General features: G+C 53.4%; 1 protein-coding gene across 1 annotated transcript; it reads left to right on the top strand.

Moving 5' to 3' along the window:
• The first annotated feature begins 1979 nt into the window (after positions 1-1979).
• On the top strand, positions 1980-19934 carry LOC119968025 (AMP deaminase 3-like). The gene is made up of 7 exons (XM_038801128.1): positions 1980-2026; positions 4396-4522; positions 7466-7626; positions 11110-11230; positions 12431-12604; positions 13531-13641; positions 18769-19934. The coding sequence occupies exons 1-7, from the start codon at positions 1980-1982 to the stop codon at positions 18919-18921; spliced, it is 894 nt and encodes a 297-aa protein (XP_038657056.1). The 3' UTR covers positions 18922-19934.
• Positions 19935-20687: the final 753 nt, after the last annotated feature.

Raw genomic sequence — 20687 nt, forward strand, 5'->3', positions numbered from 1 at the left:
CAGAGGGAGCTTTACTCTGTATCTAACCCTGTGCTGTACTTGTCCTGGGAGTGTTTGATGGGGACAGTGTAAAGGGAGCATTACTCTGTATCTAACCCCGTGCTGTACTTGTCCTGGGAGTGTTTGATGTGGACAGTGCAGAGGGAGCTTTACTCTGTATCTAACCCCGTACTGTACCTGTCCTGGGAGTGTTTGATGGGGACAGTGTAGAGGGAGCATTACTCTGTATCTAATCCCATGCTATACCTGTCCTGGGAGTGTTTGATGATGACAGTGTAGAGGGAGCTTTACTCTGTATCTAACCCCGTGCTGTACCTGTCCTGGGAGTGTTTGATGGGGACAGTGAAGAGAGACCTTTACTCTGTATCTAACCCCATGCTGTACCTGTCCTGGGAGTGTTTGATGGGGACAGTGTAGAGGTAGCTTTACTCTGTATCTAACCCCATGCTGTACCTGTCCTGGGAGTGTTTGATTGCGACAGTGTAGAGGGAGCTTTACTCTGTATCTAACCCTGTGCTGTACTTGTCCTGGGAGTGTTTGATGGGGACTGTGTAGAGGGAGCATTACTGTATCTAACCCCGTGCTGTACTTGTCCTAGGAGTGTTTGATGTGGACAGTGCAGAGGGAGCTTTACTCTGTATCTAACCACGTGCTGTACCTGTCCTGGGAGTGTTTGATGGGGACAGTGTAGAGGTAGCTTTACTCTGTATCTAACCCCGTGCTGTACCTGTCCTGGGAGTGTTTGATTGCGACAGTGTAGAGGGAGCTTTACTCTGTATCTAACCCTGTGCTGTACTTGTCCTGGGAGTGTTTGATGGGGACAGTGTAAAGGGAGCATTACTCTGTATCTAACCCCGTGCTGTACTTGTCCTGGGAGTGTTTGATGTGGACAGTGCAGAGGGAGCTTTACTCTGTATCTAACCCCGTACTGTACCTGTCCTGGGAGTGTTTGATGGGGACAGTGTAGAGGGAGCATTACTCTGTATCTAATCCCATGCTATACCTGTCCTGGGAGTGTTTGATGATGACAGTGTAGAGGGAGCTTTACTCTGTATCTAACCCCGTGCTGTACCTGTCCTGGGAGTGTTTGATGGGGACAGTGAAGAGAGACCTTTACTCTGTATCTAACCCCATTCTGTACCTGTCCTGGGAGTGTTTGATGGGGACAGTGTAGAGGTAGCTTTACTCTGTATCTAACCCCATGCTGTACCTGTCCTGGGAGTGTTTGATTGCGACAGTGTAGAGGGAGCTTTACTCTGTATCTAACCCTGTGCTGTACTTGTCCTGGGAGTGTTTGATGGGGACTGTGTAGAGGGAGCATTACTGTATCTAACCCCGTGCTGTACTTGTCCTAGGAGTGTTTGATGTGGACAGTGCAGAGGGAGCTTTACTCTGTATCTAACCACGTGCTGTACCTGTCCTGGGAGTATTTGATGGGCAAAGTGTAGAGTGAGATTTACTCTGTATCTAACCCCGTGCAGTCCCTGCCCTGGGAGTGTTTGATGGGGACAGTGTAGAGGGAGCTTTACTGTGTATCTAACCCCGTGTTGTACCTGTCCTGGGAGTGTTTGATGATGACAGTGTAGAGGGATCTTTACTCTGTATCTAACCCCGTGCTGTACCTGTCCTGGGAGTGTTTGATGGGGACAGTGTGGAGGGAGCTTTACTCTGTATCTAACACCGTGCTGTACCTGTCCTGGGAGTGTTTGATGGGGACAGCGTAGACGGAGCTTTACTCTGTATCTAACACCGTGCTGTACCTGTCCTGGGAGTGTTTGATGGGGACAGTGTAGAAGGAGCTTTACTCTGTATCTAACCCCATGCTGTACCTGTCCTGGGAGTGTTTGATGGGGACAGTGTAGAGGGAGCTTTACTCTGTATCTAACCCCGTGTTGTACCTGTCCTGGGAGTGTTTGATGCTGACAATTGGTGTAACATGGTGTGACACACTGTCAGAGTAATGGAGAGGGAAATCAACAATGTGTCTTCCAGATGTTAGTTCTGATGTTTTAATTTCTGTGGGCTGGTAATTTGTTAGTAATTGTTCTGGAATATTGAATGTTAAGAAAACAACTTTGCTCTCTCACTCACTCTTGTCCTCTCTCACTCTTCTGTCCATTTCTCTTTGATTCTGTCTTTCACATAAGATCCGTCTCTGGCTTTCTCCATCACTCCTTTCCCTCTCTCCCACATCCAACGATTTGTATGTCCCTTCGCTCCCATTCTCTTCACACATCAGCTGTTTTTGTGCCCTCTCTCTCTCTTGCTTCTGTCTTTTTCACACCTTGCTCTTTCTCCCTCAATCTGATTGACGCAATCTCTCTTTACCTTTCCGTGATTTGCTCTGTCTCTATCATTCTTCCTCTCTCACTTTCTGTCCATCGTGTACATTCACTCTGCCGCCTCCGTTGGTCCTCGGATTTTCTCCTACTTTCTGTTTCCCCCTCTATCTCTCCACTTTTTCGTAGAATCATAGGGTTTACAATGCAGAAGGAGGTCATTCGGCCCATCGAGTCTGCACCGGCCCTTAGAAAGGGTACCCTAACAATAATGAACGATGATGGATTGTCGCTTTTGAAGCACAGGGCTTATTCCCCAGATGTGGTATTACAATTATGGACACGTGGGTTTTTAAAACAAAACAATGTTTATTCCATGAACTCAACTTAACCTTTTAAAATAAACATTGGATCTCTTAACACCCCTTACTCCAAAGATAACCCCAAAAATAATACAACACTACCCAATCCTGCAAACTGTTCCTTTACACATCCAAAAGACTTCAACCCTTCAAAAATAGGAGCACAACAGGTTACATTCAATATATTTATAGTCTTTGGATTTGCAGGAATCACCAGACCAGCTCTTTTCCTTCCTGCAGCTCTCAGCAAACCAGCCGGGCACTTTTTAGCTGCTCTCTCAAACTGAAACTAAAAACTTCAAAATGGCCGAGCTAAAAGCCCAGCTCCACCCACACTCTGACATCACTGCATTTCTTAAAGGTACATTGCTCAAAACATCCAATTCTTAAAGGCACTCTCGCATGACATCATGGCCAACCCAACCAAACCTGCACACCTTTGGACTTGTGGGAGGAAACCAGAGCACCCGGAGGTAACCCACGCAGATACGCGGGGAGAACGTGCAGATTCCGCACAGACAGTGACCCAAGCCGGGAATCGAACCTGGGATCCTGGAGCTGTGAAGCAACAGTGCACCGTGCTACCGTGCCTCGCACTCCTCCCATCTTCCTTTGTATCCCTTCCTCGATGTCTCCATATCGCTCTCTCACTCTATACACCTCCTTATTCCTCTCTCCATCTCTTTCTGTTGATCACCCTCCATCTCTCCCTCAATTTCGCCATGTCTCTCACCTCTCCCCCTCTCTCCCCACCCCTTTCTCTCACTCGTTCGCAATCTCACTCTCCATCCCTCGATCTATCTCTCTGCATCTCTCGGTCTCCGATTCGCTCCTTTTCAAAAAAGATTTGGAGTACCCAATTCATTTTTTTCCAATTAAGGGGCAATTTAGCATGGCCAATCCACCTACCCTGCACATCTTTGGGTTGTGGGGGCGAAACCCACGCAGACACGGGGAGAATGTGCAAACTCCACACGGACAGTGACCCAGAGCCGGGATTCGAACCTGGGTCCAGGGAGTAGTGAGGTAGCAGTGCTAACCATTGCACGTTGTGCTGCTCTCCCTATTTGCTTCTTGTCTGTCTATCTTTCTTCCTCTCTCTATCTCTTTATTTCCCTTTATTGCCCCCTCTTTTTGCCTCCCTCACCCCGCAACCTCCATCACTGTTTTCCTCTGTCTCTCTTTCTGTCTCCTCTGTCTCTCTCTCTCTCTCTCTCTCTCTATCCCTGTCTATCTCTCTTTTTGTCTCTGTCTCTTCTGCCTCTCGTTCCCTCCTCCTCGATCTCTCTCACTCTTTCCGTGTCTCTCTCGTGCTCTCTGTATCTCCTGCTTTTCTATCTCTCTCCCTCTTCCTGCCTCCCACGCTGCCGCCCCCCCTCTCTCTCTCTGTCTCTCATTCTCTCCCTCTCCCTTCTTTTTCTTTCTTTATCTCTACGCCTCTTTCCATTTCTCTGTCCTCCAACTCTCTTGTTGTCTAGCTCTCTGATGCACTATCAATTATGACGAGACGAGTGTAGAGAGTAATTGAGGCTTTATTACGCAGAGATGTGTAGCCTCCTGCAGCTGCTGTCGAAATAGCTGCAGCTCGGTGAGCACACACATTTATACTCCGCCTACTGGGCGGAGTGAGCAGGCAGGGATCTACCCCGTACCTGTAGTACAGGGGCCTTACCGTATTACACCTCATATACGTAATATATACAAACGGTGGTGACTACCACATTCTCATACTCTCTCTCTCTCTCTATTCACAGCAATGTATTCCATAAATTAAAGAGGCTCACAAATTTTGCGGAGATGTTGGACAATCTCTTCAGGCCAATATTTGAGGCGACCCTTTACCCCCAGAAGCACAAGTCACTCCACCTTTTCCTGAAATATGTGAGTATATCAAACTGGTCACGTTAACTCAAAGACAGCCAGAGGCGGAGTGTCAAAAATAAATTATTCTGAAAACACAGGAACGGGAGTTCGAATCACAGAATCCCGACAGTGCAAAAGGAGGCCATTCGGCCCATCGAGTCTGCACCGATCCTGCGAATGAGCACTCTACCCATTTAGACTACCCTGTCCACCCCACTCTATCCCTCGTAACCCCACCAGTCCTCCACATTACTGGACGCGAAGGGGTAACTTATCACGTCCAACCCACCTAACCTGAATATCTTTGGACTGTGGGAGGAAACCCACGCAGACACAGGGAGAACGTGCAGACTCCGCACTGTCACCCGATGCCAGAATTGAACCCGGGACTTTCGAGTTGTGAGGCAGCAGTGCTAACCACTGAACCACCGTACCGGCCCTTCAGACTCTTCTCCAGCCTGTTACACAGGAACAGGAGGAGGCCCCATTCAGCCCCCTCTCCAGCCTGTTACACAGGAACAGGAGGCCCCATTCAGCCCCTTATCCAGCCTGTCACAGAGGAACAGGAGGAGGCCCCATTCAGCCCCTTTTACAGCCTGTTACACAGGAACAGGAGGCCCCATTCAGTCCCTTCTCCAGCCTGTTAGACAGGAACAGGAGGAGGCCCCATTCAGTCCCTTCTACAGCCTGTTACACAGGAACAGGAGGCCCCATTCAGCCCCTTCTCCAGCCTGTTACACAGGAACAGGAGGCCCCATTCAGCCCCTTCTCCAGCCTGTTACACAGGAACAGGAGGCCCCATTCAGCCACTTTTCCAGCCTGCTACACAGGAACAGGAGGCCCATTCAGCCCCTTCTCCAGCCTGTTACACAGGGACAGGAGGCCCCATTCAGCCTCTTCTCCAGCCTGTTGCACAGGAACAGGAGGAGGCCCCATTCAGCCCCCTCTCCAGCCTGTTACACAGGAACAGGAGGCCCCATTCAGCCCCTTCTCCAGCCTGTTACACAGGAACAGGAGGAGGCCCCATTCAGCCCCTTCTCCAGCCTGTTACACAGGAACAGGAGGCCCCATTCAGCCCCTTCTCCAGCCTGTTACACAGGAACAGGAGGGGGCCCCATTCAGCCCCTTCTCCAGCCTGTTACACAGGAACAGGAGGGAGCCCCATTCAGCCCCTTCTCTAGCCTGTTACACAGGAACAGGAGGCCCCATTCAGCCCCTTCTCCAGCCTGTTACACAGGAACAGGAGGCCCCATTCAGCCCCTTATCCAGCCTGTTACACAGGAACAGGAGGAGGCCCCATTCAGCCCCTTCTCCAGCCTGTTACACAGGAACAGGAGGAGGCCCCATTCAGCCCCTTCTCCAGCCTGTTACACAGGAACAGGAGGCCCCATTCAGCTCCTTCTCCAGCCTGTTACACAGGAACAGGAGGTCCCATTGAGCCCCTTCTCCAGCCTGTTACACAGGAACAGGAGGCCCCATTGAGCCCCTTCTCCAGCCTGTTACACAGGAACAGGAGGCCCCATTCAGCCCCTTCTCCAGCCTGTTACACAGGAACAGGAGGCCCCATTCAGCCCCTTCTCCAGCCTGTTACACAGGAACAGGAGGCCCCATTCAGCTCCTTCTCCAGCCTGTTACACAGGAACAGGAGGCCCATTCAGCCCCTTCTCCAGACTGTTACACAGGAACAGGAGGGGGCCCCATTCAGCCCCTTCTCCAGCCTGTTACACAGGAACAGGAGGGAGCCCCATTCAGCCCCTTCTCTAGCCTGTTACACAGGAACAGGAGGCCCCATTCAGCCCCTTCTCCAGCCTGTTACACAGGAACAGGAGGCCCCATTCAGCCCCTTATCCAGCCTGTTACACAGGAACAGGAGGCCCCATTCAGCCCCTTCTCCAGCCTGTTACACAGGAACAGGAGGAGGCCCCATTCAGCCCCTTCTCCAGCCTGTTACACAGGAACAGGAGGCCCCATTCAGCTCCTTCTCCAGCCTGTTACACAGGAACAGGAGGTCCCATTGAGCCCCTTCTCCAGCCTGTTACACAGGAACAGGAGGCCCCATTGAGCCCCTTCTCCAGCCTGTTACACAGGAACAGGAGGCCCCATTCAGCCCCTTCTCCAGCCTGTTACACAGGAACAGGAGGCCCCATTCAGCCCCTTCTCCAGCCTGTTACACAGGAACAGGAGGCCCCATTCAGCTCCTTCTCCAGCCTGTTACACAGGAACAGGAGGCCCATTCAGCCCCTTCTCCAGCCTGTTACACAGGAACAGGAGGGAGCCCCATTCAGCCCCTTCTCTAGCCTGTTACACAGGAACAGGCGGAGGCCCCATTCAGCCCCTTCTCCAGCCTGTTACACAGGAACAGGAGGAGGCCCCATTCAGCCCCTTCTCCAGCCTGTTACACAGGAACAGGAGGAGGCCCCATTCAGCCCCTTCTCCAGCCTGTTACACAGGAACAGGAGGCCCCATTCAGCCCCTTCTCCAGCCTGTTACACAGGAACAGGAGGCCCCATTCAGCCCCTTCTCCAGCCTGTTACACAGGAACAGGAGGAGGCCCCATTCAGCCCCTTCTCCAGCCTGTTACACAGGACCAGGAGGAGATATTCCACCCACCAGGACTACCCTGCAGTAGCTCCACCCCCAGAGAGAAATAATTAGCCACACCAGCCCCTTTCTTAATCGTCAACATCTCGATTGACAACAAAGCTCAAAGGAAATTAAGTCATAACTGCTAAGCTCTTCCCCTCCCGGAGTACCTGCACTGTATCCCTCTCCATGGCCAATCTTTGCTTTGCCGTGGTATCTCAAACCGATTGCAGGCATCCTCGAACCGGAGCTCTGTAATACATTGGTGGTTGCTGAGGGCTGGGGGCCTATATTTCCTTTCCAGGTGTTTGGGACCAGGGCCTAGATTGTGTCTCCTGCTGACTGACTGACTGACCCAGGGTGCACTCTGTTCGCCAGGTGACAGCGTTTGACAGCGTTGACGATGAATCAAAAACGGACGAGGGCTTCTTCCCCGAGCTCCCTCTCCCGCAGAACTGGACCTCAAAGAAGAACCCGCCCTACAGTTACTACCAGTATTACATGCTCAGTAACATCACTGTGCTGAATCATCTCCGCAGGTAACCCCACTCGCTTGTTTTCAATCCTTTACTCCGTCGTGGCGATGTGGATGTCACCGGCAATTCCCGGCACCTGTTGTCCATCCCTGATTGCCCCTTGAACCTATGTCCCCCTCAGAAGTGCCTCTGGACTGCTGGTCCTCTGACGTTACCACTCTGCCACAATCTCCTTCGAAGAGGAATCTACTGTGGTACTAAGTACCCTTCTTCCTGCCACACCCCTCCTCCTCATCCTCCTCCAAATCCACAGAGCAGGAAAGCCCCAGGCTCCAATCACGGCCTAGTGCCTGATTATACCCAATGGGGTACTGAGGGCCATACCCACAGAGCAGGAAATATCCAGGTTCCAATCCGGGCCTAGTGCCTGATTATACCTAATGGGATACTGAGGGCCATACCCACAGAGCAGAAAAGACCCAGGCTACAATCCTGGCCTAGTGCCTGATTATACCCAATGGGGTACTGAGGGTCACACAGAGCAGGAAAGACCCAGGTTCCAATCCCGGCCTAGTGCCTGAATGTACCCAATGGGGTACTGAGGGCCATACCCACAGACCAAGAAAGACCCAGGTTCCAATCCAGGCCTAGAGCCTGATTGCACCCAAATTGGTACTGAGGGCCATACCCACAGAGCAGAAAAGACCCAGGCTACAATCCTGGCCTAGTGCCTGATTATACCCAATGGGGTACTGAGGGCCATACCCACAGAGCAGGAAAGACCCAGGTTCCAATCCAGGCCGAGAGCCTGATTGTACCCTAAGTGGTACTGACGGCCATACCCACAGAGCAGGAAAGACCCAGGTTCCAATCCAGGCCTAGTGCCTGATTATACCCAATGTGACACTGAGGGCCATACCCACAGAGCAGGAAAGACCCAGGTTCCAATCCCGGCCTAGTGCCTGATTATACCCAATGTGACACTGAGGCCATAGCCACAGAGCAGGAAAGACCCAGGTTCCAATTCCGGCCTAGTGCTGATTATACCCAATGGGGTACTGAGGGCCATACCCACAGAGCAGGAAAGACTCAGGCTCCACTCACGGCCTAGTGCCTGATTATACCCAATGTGGTACTGAGGGCCATACCCACAGAGCAGGAAAGACCCAGGCTACAATCCTGGCCTAGTGCCTGATTGTATCCAATGGGGTACTGAGGGCCATACCCACAGAGCAGGAAAGACCCAGGTTCCAATCCCGGCCTAGTGCCTGTTTATACCCAAAGTGGTACTGAGGGCCATACACAGAGCAGGAAAGACCCAGGTTCCAATCCCGGCCTAGTGCCTAATTATACCCAATGGGGTACTGAGGGCCATACCCACAGAGCAGGAAAGATCCAGGCTCCAATCCTGGCCTAGTGCCTGATTATACCCAATGGGGTACCGAGGGCCACACACAGAGCAGGAAAGACCCAGGTTCCAATCCAGGCCTAGTGCCTGATTATACCCAATGGGGTACTGAGGGCCATACCCACAGAGCAGGAAAGGCCCAGGTTCCAATCCAGGCCTAGTGCCTGATTATACCCAATGGGGTACTGAGGGCCATACCCACAGAGCAGGAAAGTTCCAGGCTCCAATCACGGCCTAGTGCCTGATTATACCCAATGTGACACTGAGGGCCATAGCCACAGAGCAGGAAAGACCCAGGTTCCAATTCCGGCCTAGTGCTGATTATACCCAATGGGGTACTGAGGGCCATACCCACAGAGCAGGAAAGACCCAGGCTCCAATCACGGCCTAGTGCCTGATTATACCCAATGTGACACTGAGGGCCATACCCACAGAGCAGGAAAGACCCAGGCTACAATCCTGGCCTAGTGCCTGATTGTACCCAATGGGGTACTGAGGGCCATACCCACAGAGCAGGAAAGACCCAGGTTCCAATCCCGGCCTAGTGCCTGTTTATACCCAATGGGGTACCGAGGGCCACACACATAGCAGGAAAGACCCAGGTTCCAATCCAGGCCTAGAGCCTGATTGTACCCAAAGTGGTACTGAGGGCCATACCCACAGAGCAGGAAAGACCCAGGTTCCAATCCCGGCCTAGTGCCTAATTATACCCAATGGGGTACTGAGGGCCATACCCACAGAGCAGGAAAGACCCAGGTTCCAATCCTGGCGTAGTGCCTGATTATACCCAATGGGGCACTGAGGGCCATACCCACAGAGCAGGAAAGTTCCAGGCTCCAATCACGGCCTAGTGCCTGATTATACCCAATGTGACACTGAGGGCCATAGCCACAGAGCAGGAAAGACCCAGGTTCCAATTCCGGCCTAGTGCTGATTATACCCAATGGGGTACTGAGGGCCATACCCACAGAGCAGGAAAGACCCAGGTTCCAATTCCGGCCTAGAGCCTGATTGTACCCAATGGGGTACTGAGGGCCATACCCACAGAGCAGGAAAGACCCAGGTTCCAATCCTGGCGTAGTGCCTGATTATACCCAATGGGGCACTGAGGGCCATACCCACAGAGCAGGAAAGTTCCAGGCTCCAATCACGGCCTAGTGCCTGATTATACCCAATGTGACACTGAGGGCCATAGCCACAGAGCAGGAAAGACCCAGGTTCCAATTCCGGCCTAGTGCTGATTATACCCAATGGGGTACTGAGGGCCATACCCACAGAGCAGGAAAGACCCAGGTTCCAATCCCAGCCTAGAGCCTGATTGTACCCAATGGGGTACTGAGGGCCATACCCACAGACCAGGAAAGACCCAGGTTCCAATCCCGGCCTAGTGCCTGATTATACCCAATGTGACACTGAGGGCCATACCCACAGAGCAGGAAAGACCCAGGTTCCAATCCCGGCCTAGAGCCTGATTGTACCCAATGGGGTACTGAGGGCCACACAGAGCAGGAAAGACCCAGGTTCCAATCCCGGCCTAGTGCCTGATTATACCCAATGTGACACTGAGGGCCATACCCACAGAGCAGGAAAGACCCAGGTTCCAATCCTGGCCTAGTGCCTGATTATACCCAATGGGGTACTGAGGGCCATACCCACAGAGCAGGAAAGACCCTGGTTCCAATCCCGGCCTAGTGCCTGATTATACCCAATGTGACACTGAGGGCCATACCCACAGAGCAGGAAAGACCCAGGCTAAACTCTCGGCCTCAAGCTGCTGGTGTTTATATGTGTGTGCCTGTGACCGCGTATGTGCGGTTACAGAACAGAAGGAGGCCATTCGGGCCATCGTCCATTTACTGCCATCTGCCCTCTGTTTGTGCGTGAATTTGTGCGGGGACCTGGGCCTATGTGCATGTAGCCTGCCGATATACACTGGCCAGCTGCACACGATGAGAATCCACAAACTTCTCTGTACCCAATTCCACAGAGGGAGACAGAGAGAGAGAGAGAGACAGACAGAGAGACAGAGAGAGATAGACAGACAGAGACTGACAGACAGAGATAGAGCGTGTTGGTTGGGGTGAGAGGGACTTGACGGAACCCACTGTGGGATTCACATGCCAGGGTTGATTTTCCAGGGAGCGGGGGATGAACACGTTCCTGTATCGGCCGCACTGTGGAGAGGCTGGGTCCCATACACATCTGGTCGATGGATTCCTAACCGCGGACAACATCTCACATGGACTCCGTCTGAGAAAGGTAAGGCCGCAGAGGGAAGACAGGGGGTTTAACGCCTTGTTGCGCTAACAATTGCACACAGAAACACGAAAGGGTACAAAAGAGGCTTTATTACCGTGAGATATTATTCCCTCAAGTGGAGCTGTAAAATGGCAGCTCAGGAGACCTCATGGATATTTATACTGCTCCTGTGGGCGGAGCTAGCTGGCAGGGGCTTACCGACAAACTATGCAGGGGCTTACCGACAAACCTGTAATAGCCGGTACTATTGTACATCCCCTAATAGACGCATACACACATATATACAGTGGTATTACCACATGCCTCAAACACAAGTCAGAGGTTTCAGGCAGCAGAAGAGACAGTCAAACTGCAGATCAATACATTCCTGGCAAGGGAAATATAGAGGGAGCTTTACACTCGATAGTTTGATGCCCCTGTGTAGAGGGAGCTTTACTCTGTATCTAACCCCGTGCTGTACCTGTCCTGGGAATGTTTGATGGGGACAGTGTAGAGGGAGCTTTACTCTGTATCTAACACCATGCTGTACCTGTCCTGGGAGTGTTTGGTGGGGACAGTGTAGAGGGAGCTTTACTCTGTATCTAACCCCTTGCTGTACCTGGCCTGGGAGTGTTTGATGGGGACAGTGTAGAGGGAGCTTTACTCTGTATCTAACCCCTTGCTGTACCTGGCCTGGGAGTGTTTGATGGGGACAGTGTAGAGGGAGCTTTACTCTGTATCTAACCCCGTGCTGTACCTGTCCTGGGAGTGTTTGATGGGTACAGTGTAGAGGGAGCTTTACTCTGTATCTAACCCCGTGCTATACCTGTCCTGGGAGTGTTTGATGGGGACAGTGCAGAAGGAGCTTTACTCTATATCTAACCCCATGCTGTACCTGTCCTGGGAGTGTTTGATGGGGACAGTGTAGAGGGAGCTTTACTCTGTATCTAACCCTGTGCTGTACCTGTCCTGGGAGTGTTTGATGGAGATAGTGTAGAGGGAGCTTTACTCTGTATCTAACCCCGTGCTGTACCTGTCCTGGGAGTGTTTGATGGAGATAGTGTAGAGGGAGCATTACTCTGTATCTAACCCCGTGCTGTACCTGTCCTGGGAGTGTTTGATGGGGACGGTGTAGAAGGAGCCTTACTAACACACAAATGACTGTTTGCTTGTTGGATGTAACCTCTCTCTATCTCTCCCTCTTCCTTATTTCTCTCTCAGGACCCAGCTCTCCAGTACCTCTATTACTTGGCCCAGGTCCCAATTGCGATGTCGCCACTGAGCAACAACTGCCTGTTCCTGGAGTACAGACAGAGTCCATTTTACCAGCTCTTTCAGACCGGCCTTGTCGTCTCTCTGTCCACTGATGACCCTTTACTCTTCCACTTCACCAAGGTTTGTGTCGAATGACCAGTGAGCGGGGGGGGGACACGATTACAACGTAAACCGCTGGGCGGGGCGGGGGGCGGGATTGTGTGAAGCGATTTTCCGTTCCCTCGTGCCCGCCAGATCTTCTGGTCCTGTCCAAGGCCAGGCCCCCGACCTGGAAATGAAGATGTAAAACTGTGTCCGTCTCACAGTGGGAACTGGGGTGCCGGGATTACCGATTCCTCCTGGGATCTGACCACTTTCAACTCCTTCTTCCGTTAAGATCCGGGACAATCGGTCGCCCACGTTTCCGCGTGGCGAATTGGGAGTTGACTCGTCCAAACTGGCCTCGTCGACCTGAAAATGGAACCGCGTCGAGTCATTTCCGAGTTTTCCTGGTTTTCCCTGGCAGGATACCGAACAGCGGCCGCACCGTATCAGCCCCACCTCCCCTCCTCTACACACACACACACACACACACACACGCGCGCGCCCTTATCCCGTTTTGTTAATCAGAAATCTGTCTACCTCCAATAAAACCTGGAAATGAAGATGTAAAACTGTGTTCATCTTGTGCCCTCACACACGCAGGAAAGGCCCAGGCTTCAATCTCGGCCTACCACTGAGTTTAGCCTGTTTTTAGCCAAGGCCTCTCTGCTTCAGCTGTGTCAGCATCACGGGCTAATATCCGCGTTTCTCCAACGTTTATACGGGTGGCCCTAGCGGGCATGGCCTGTTGAAAGTACAGGCTTGAAAATGTACCGTCGCAGAGGCCTCCCGCCCTCACGGAGGCTCAGATCAATGGGGGAGAAGCGCAGGCTCAAAGAAGCGCAGGCTCAAAGGGCCTCCTCCTATTTCCTATGTATGTTCTCAGTGTGATATGTTTACCCCCGCATTTTCCCACCCTCCCCAGTCTTTAACCATCTCATTCTCCCCCCCCCCACTCCCTGCAGGAGCCTTTGATCGAGGAATATGCGGTGGCCGCTCAGTTCTGGAAGCTGACGACTTGTGACATGTGCGAGATTGCCCGGAACAGTGTCAAGCAGAGTGGCTTGTCACACAAGGTCAGGAGCTGTTACAGTAACCAGGAACCCAGGCCCAACCGCTGGGCAAGCCTCTCTGCATGTCTCTCTCTCTCGCCTCCTCTTTCTCGCTCTCTCTTTCTCCTTCTCCTCCTATTCTCCCTCTCCTCCCCCCCCCAACCCCTCTCTCTTAAACCCCCCTCGCTCTCAATCTCCCCACTCTCTCTCCCCTACGTCCTGTTTCGTTCTCTCTCTCTCTCTCTCTCTCTCTCTGCCCTTCCTCCTCTTCTCTCTGTTCTCGGGGGGGGGGGGGGGGGGGGGGGGAGGGGGGCAGCATGGCGGCACAGTGGTTAGCACTGCTGTCGCACAGCGCCAAATCTGTCCTGGGGTGACTGCCTGTGTATGTGGAGTTTTCACGTTCTCCCCGTGTGTGTGTGGGTTTCCTCCGGGTGCTCCGGTTTCCTCCCACAGTCCAAAGATGTGGTTAGGTGGATTGGCCATGGCAAATTGGCCCTTAGTGTCCAGCGATGCGCAACTTAGGTTATGGGATTATGGGAATGGAGGGGGGGGGGGGTATGGGTCGAGAGCTCATTTGAAGGGCGGGCGCCAACTCAATGGGCTGAATGGACTCCTTCTGCACAGTCGGGATTCTATGATTCCCACCCCATCTCCTCTCTCAAACCCCCAGACGCTTGCTCTCTCAATTTCCCAACTCTTTTCCCCCACCTCTCGCTCTCGCTCCCCTACCGAAGGCCTTGGGCTGGATCCTCCGCACCCCTACGCCGAAATCGCGGCCGGGGGGGGGGGGGGGATCCATTTCCGCGCACGAAATTGGGGCCGGTTCCCCGATCCCCCGAAAAGCGGCGCCCTGGCGTATTTACCTTCCTGCGGCCGTTGCTGGAGGCCCCCCCCCCCCCCCCCCCACCCCCGGCCTTCTCCATCGCTGGGCAGCCGCAGCCCCGACACCGTGGAGCTAACGTGGTCCGGTCGGTCAGGATACCAGCGTGGCGGCTGCGACCTCCGTCCGCGGCCTCCCTGGGCGGGGACAGGCTGATCGGAGGGCGGGCGGGGGGGGGGGGGGGGGGGGGGGGGCCTTATACAGCACCGGGCTAATTTTGGGTGGGTGGCCCGGGTCGGGTGCGCGGCCGATCGGGGGCACTATTTGGAGGGTCCAGCTTCGCGGTCTGAGTCCGCCATGGAGCACGGCGCAGCCGTGCCTGCGCGACCTCTGACCCGGAAGTGCGGGGCCCATATATCTGCAGCACAATCTGCGTGTTTCCCGACCGGTCACTGCTAGCCCCCCCCCGCAGGGCGATGAATGTGTGGTCCTTTAACCCCAGTTTCTGTCGTGAAAGGGCAGCTTTGACAACGCCGTGGGGGCACAGTCCCAAAAACGGAGAACCCAGCCCCTCCTCTTCCCTCACTCTCAGGGTAGACCCCTATCAGGTTCCTCATTGGTCGGTTACTGGCTGGCCTGATATCCTCCGGGATATTGAGACACTCCGCCTCCAACAGGGTGCTCGTTCTCCGCCAGGACCGCGCGGAATACAAGCAGTCCCACCTCGTAGACCCCGTGCGGGATATTACCCTCTCTACCTCTCCTTCTCTCTGCCCCCCCCCCCCCCCGTTGTCTGGACTGGCCGAGATACCGAGGTGGGTCGGCCGATTCGGAAAATTCCCCAACTCTCTGCACCCACCATGAAAGGAAGACCCTCCGAACCCCGTGACCCCCAGTCTGTGAGGGTCAGGGGAGGGGTTACCGTTCGGCCTGCTGACCCTGGAAGGAAGCTCGGGTGGGGAGGGAGGTTGGGGTTGTGATGTACCATCAATCGAACGCGAGGCGAGTTGCTGGACAAAAGTATGGCTTTAATCTGCTAGATGTTAAGCCCTGCGGTCGATTACAGTAGAAGGACGACCGCCGGGAGTGCTGGGTGTTTATACCCCGCCCTGGAGGCGGGGTTAACAGCCTCTCGACCAATCGGGGAGCCGTCACATGACTGGTCTCAACCAACCGGTCGAGAGGCACATGACCGACCTGGGCCAATGGTGAGCCGGCGTTCTGCACCAATGGCAGGCAGCTATGCTAATCATACCACCACAGGTTGGAATGCTGAGTCAGCTCCCACCCAACTTTGATGGCCCTTTATGCACCCATGCCAACTCATGGGGCCCCACCCCGAATTTCCGGAGCCATGTAGAGATCGAATAAAACAAAGTCTGACACAGATTTCCTCATGAAACCTGATGGTGAAAAAATTCCCGTTCATAAGATCCATTCAAAGATCTAAGAATCCCCAATCAAACGCTGACCCCTCCCTCGTGTCTCCACACTGAAATTATTGTAGCTTTCGGAAAGCAGTCATGCATTGATGAAGGAACCTGAGGGAAGTAACAGCAAACAGCGATTCAAACTGTGAGGACAGGTTTTTATCGACATATAATTGACAACGACAGCCTTTTCTTCATTTTCGAATGGACTGCGGTCACATATAATTCCACAATATGATAATTATACAGTACAGCATTTTGGAAGCACGAGACTCCATGGACATCCAGGTCTCTGTCACTCTCTTCCTGTTCCCCCCATCTATCTTTCACTCTACCTCACAATCTCGGTCTTTCCCTATTTCACTACCACCCTGTTTCATTCTCTCACTCTATTATCCTACGGGATGGAATAGCTAATTTATCGATACACCTGTGACTGCATCCCCCACAGAGAATGACGACTGTGTTCAGAGTGAGGGGTCTGTGTTCAGGGAGTGAGGACTCTGTGTTCAGAGTGAGGACTGTGTTCAGAGTGAGGACTCTGTGTTCAGGGAGTGAGGACTCTGTGTTCAGGGAGTGAGGGGTCTGTGTTCAGGGAGTGAGGACTCTGCATTCAGGGAGTGAGGGTTCTGCGTTCAGGGAGTGAGGACTCTGTGTTCAGGGAGTGAGGGTTCTGTGTTCAGAGTGAGGACTCTGTGTTCAGGGAGTGAGGACTCTGTGTTCAGGGAGTGAGGACTGTGTTCAGGGAGTGAGGACTCTATGTTCAGGGAGTGAGGGTTCTGTGTTCAGAGTGAGGACTGTGTTCAGGGAGTGAGGAATGTGTTCAGGGAGTGAGGACTGTGTGTTCAGGGAGTGAGGCCTGTGTTCAGGGAGTGAGGACTATGTTCAGGGAGTGAGGGTTCTGTGTTCAGGGAGTGAGGGGTCTGTGTTCAGAGTGAGGACTCTGTGTTCAGGGAGTGAGGACTCTGTGTTCAGGGAGTGAGGGCTCTGTGTTCAGGGAGTGAGGACTCTGTGTTCAGAGTGAGGACTCTGTGTTCAGGGAGTGAGGGGTCTGTGTTCAGGGAGTGAGGGCTCTGTGTTCAGGGAGTGAGGACTCTGTGTTCAGGGAGTGAGGGCTCGGTGTTCAGAGTGAGGACTCTGTGTTTTGGGAGTGAGGACTCTGTGTTCAGGGAGTGAGGGCTCTGTGTTCAGAGTGAGGACTCTGTGTTCAGGGAGTGAGGACTCTGTGTTCAGGGAGTGAGGGGTCTGTGTTCAGAGAGTGAGGACTCTGTGTTCAGAGAGTGAGGGCTCTGTGTTCAGGGAGTGAGGGCTCTGTGTTCAGAGTGAGGACTCTGTGTTCAGGGAGTGAGGACTCTGTGTTCAGGGAGTGAGGGGTCTGTGTTCAGAGAGTGAGGACTCTGTGTTCAGAGAGTGAGGGCTCTGTGTTCAGGGAGTGAGGGTTCTGCGTTCAGGGAGTGAGGACTCTGTGTTCAGGGAGTGAGGGGTCTGTGTTCAGAGTGAGGACTCTGTGTTCAGGGAGTGAGGACTCTGTGTTCAGGGAGTGAGGGGTCTGTGTTCAGAGTGAGGGTTCTGTGTTCAGAGTGAGGACTCTGTGTTCAGGGAGTGAGGGGTCTGTGTTCAGAGTGAGGACTCTGTGTTCAGGGAGTGAGGACTCTGTGTTCAGGGAGTGAGGACTCTGTGTTCAGGGAGTGAGGGGTCTGTGTTCAGAGTTAGGACTGTGTTCAGAGCGAGGACTCTGTGTTCAGAGTGAGGGCTCTGTGTTCAGGGAGTGAGGACTCTGTGTTCAGGGAGTGAGGACTCTGTGTTCAGGGAGTGAGAATTCTGTGTTCAGAGTGAGGACTCTGTGTTCAGGGAGTGAGGGGTCTGTGTTCAGAGTGAGGACTGTGTTCAGAGTGAGGGCTCTGTGTTCAGGGAGTGAGGGCTCTGTGTTCAGGGAGTGAGGACTCTGTGTTCAGGGAGTGAGGGGTCTGTGTTCAGGGAGTGAGGACTCTGTGTTCAGGGAGTGAGGGGTCTGTGTTCAGAGTGAGGACTCTGTGTTCAGGGAGTGAGGGGTCTGTGTTCAGAGTGAGGGCTCTGTGTTCAGGGAGTGAGGACTCTGTGTTCAGGGAGTGAGGGGTCTGTGTTCAGAGTGAGGACTCTGTGTTCAGGGAGTGAGGACTCTGTGTTCAGGGAGTGAGGACTCTGTGTTCAGGGAGTGAGGACTCTGTGTTCAGGGAGTGAGGGCTCTGTGTTCAGGGAGTGAGGACTCTGTGTTCAGAGTGAGGACTCTGTATTCAGGGAGTGAGGACTCTGTGTTCAGGGAGTGAGGGCTCTGTATTCAGGGAGTGAGGACTCTGTGTTCAGGGAGTGAGGACTGTGTTCAGGGAGTGAGGGCTCTGTGTTCAGGGAGTGAGGACTCTGTGTTCAGAGAGTGAGGACTGTGTTCAGAGTGAGGACTCTGTGTTCAGGGAGCGAGGACTCTGTGTTCAGGGAGTGAGGGCTCTGTGTTCAGGGAGTGAGGACTCTGTGTTCAGGGAGTGAGGACTCTGTGTTCAGAGTGAGGACTCTGTGTTCAGGGAGTGAGGGCTCTGTGTTCAGGGAGTGAGGACTCTGTGTTCAGGGAGTGAGGGCTCTGCGTTCAGGGAGTGAGGACTGTGTTCAGGGAGTGAGGACTCTGCGTTCAGGGAGTGAGGACTCTGTGTTCAGGGAGTGAGGGCTCTGTGTTCAGGGAGTGAGGACTCTGTGTTCAGGGAGTGAGGGCTCTGCGTTCAGGGAGTGAGGACTGTGTTCAGGGAGTGAGGACTCTGCGTTCAGGGAGTGAGGACTCTGTTCAGGGAGTGAGGACTCTGTATTCGGGGAATAAGGATTCCGTGTCAGTTTTGTCCGTCTCTTTACTCTTCATTTCTGTCTGTGTTCCGACAGGAGAAACAGCATTTCCTGGGTGTGAACTATCTGAAGGATGGTCCCGAGGGGAATGACATGCACCGTTCCAACGTCTCCCAGATCCGAATCGCGTTCCGGTTTGAGAGCTGGAACCAAGAGCTGAAGATCCTGTCCCAATGTGGGAAAAAGTGAACCTGTGTAAACCTCTGTCCACAAGCCCTGTATCTCTGCCTCCTCCTCCATACCTCCTCCATCACTACCCTCCTCTCCATTTCTCCCTCTCTCCGCCTCATTGCGGTCTCCACACCCCGAGCAGATCCAACTCCGCCCGGATCTGCACATCCCTACTCTTACCCCCTATCCTCTCCAACCCCCAGCCACTCCCCCTCTCCTCCTAGCTGCTCCTCCCCTCCACCTTTTCCAACCCTGTGCATCAACCCCCCTCGCTCCTCTCACTCCTGGTCAGCTCTCTCTACCTTACTCCCGAAACCCTTCCTCCCCTGCGCCAATCCATCTCCTCTCTCTCTCTCTCTCCGCCGGACCGCCTCCTTCAGCTGCCCAGCTCTCTCAACTCTTCAAATACCAGCCTTAACCCCAACTACCTCTCTCTCTCTCTCCATCCCTTTAACGCACCCCTTCACAACCTCCCCCATTGTGTTGGGTTTTTTTGTGAGCAGTTGTCCACCTTTCCCTGATTCCACCTGTTAATCCTGACCCCCTCAGGCGATGAGCAATAGGAGCAAGTGTAGGCCATTCGGCCCACCCAGCCTGCTCCGCCACCCAATGCTACCTCCATATCGTGGACTGCAGCGTCTCTTGGGGGAATTAAAGAATAAGCTCACGCCCGATATTATTGTGGCCACACCTTCCTGCCTCCCCCATTTTCCATTCATTTACAGGATGTGGGATTCACCAGCTGGGCCAGCATTTGTTACCCATCCCTAGTTGCCCCTTGAGAAGGTGGTGGGTGAGCTGCCTTCTTGAACCGCTGCAGTCCCTGAGGTGTAGGTACACCCACTGTGCTGTTAGGGAGGGAGTTCCAGGATGTTGCCCCAGGGACAGCGAAGTAACGGCCGATACATTTCCCAGTCGGGGAGTTGAGTGACTCGGAGGGGATCAAAGAACAAAGAACAAAGAAAAGTACAGCCACAGGAACAGGCCCTCCGGCCCTCCATGCTGCCCGTCGAAACTATAATCTCTACACTTTCGGGCTCCGTATCCCTCTATTCCCATCCTATTCATGTATTTGTCCAGGTGGTGGGGTTCCCAGGTATCTGCTGCCCTTGTCCTTCTAGATGGTAGTGGCCGTGGGTTTGGAAGGTGCTGCCTAAGGAGCCTTGGTGAGTTGCTGCAATGCATCTTGTAGATGGGACACACGGCTGTCACTGTGCGTCGGTGGTGGAGGGAGTGAATGTTTGTGGAAGGGGAGCAATCAAGCGGGGCTGCTTTGTCCTGGATGGTGTCGAGCTTCTTGAGTGTTGTTGGAGCTGCGCTCATCCAGGCAAGTGGAGAGTATTCCATCACACTCCTGACTTGTGTCTTGTAGATGGTGGACAGGCTTTGGGGGGGTCAGGAGGTGAGTTACTCTCCGCAGGATTCCCAGCCTCTGACCTGCCCTGGTAGCCACAATATTATTACAGCTAGTCCAGTTTCTGATCAATGGTAACCCCCAGGATATTGACTGTGGGGGATTCAGTGATGGTAATGCCATTGAATGTCAGGGGGCGATGGTTAGATTCTCTTGTAGGAGATGGTCATTGCCTGGAGCTTGTGTGGCACGAATGACAAGGGTTCAGTTGAACGTGGGTGACCATAGAACAGGACAGCACAGAGAAGGCCCTTCGAGCACCTGTGTCCATCATACTCAACAGACTGAGATCCCACCCCGATTTACAGGGGATTGAGCCAGGCTGAACCCAGGAGCTTCTGAGTCAAAGGTAATGCCTTGACCCCCTTGT

The sequence above is a fragment of the Scyliorhinus canicula genome, chromosome 6, assembly GCF_902713615.1.
Source record: "Scyliorhinus canicula chromosome 6, sScyCan1.1, whole genome shotgun sequence".
Taxonomy (NCBI): domain Eukaryota; kingdom Metazoa; phylum Chordata; class Chondrichthyes; order Carcharhiniformes; family Scyliorhinidae; genus Scyliorhinus; species Scyliorhinus canicula.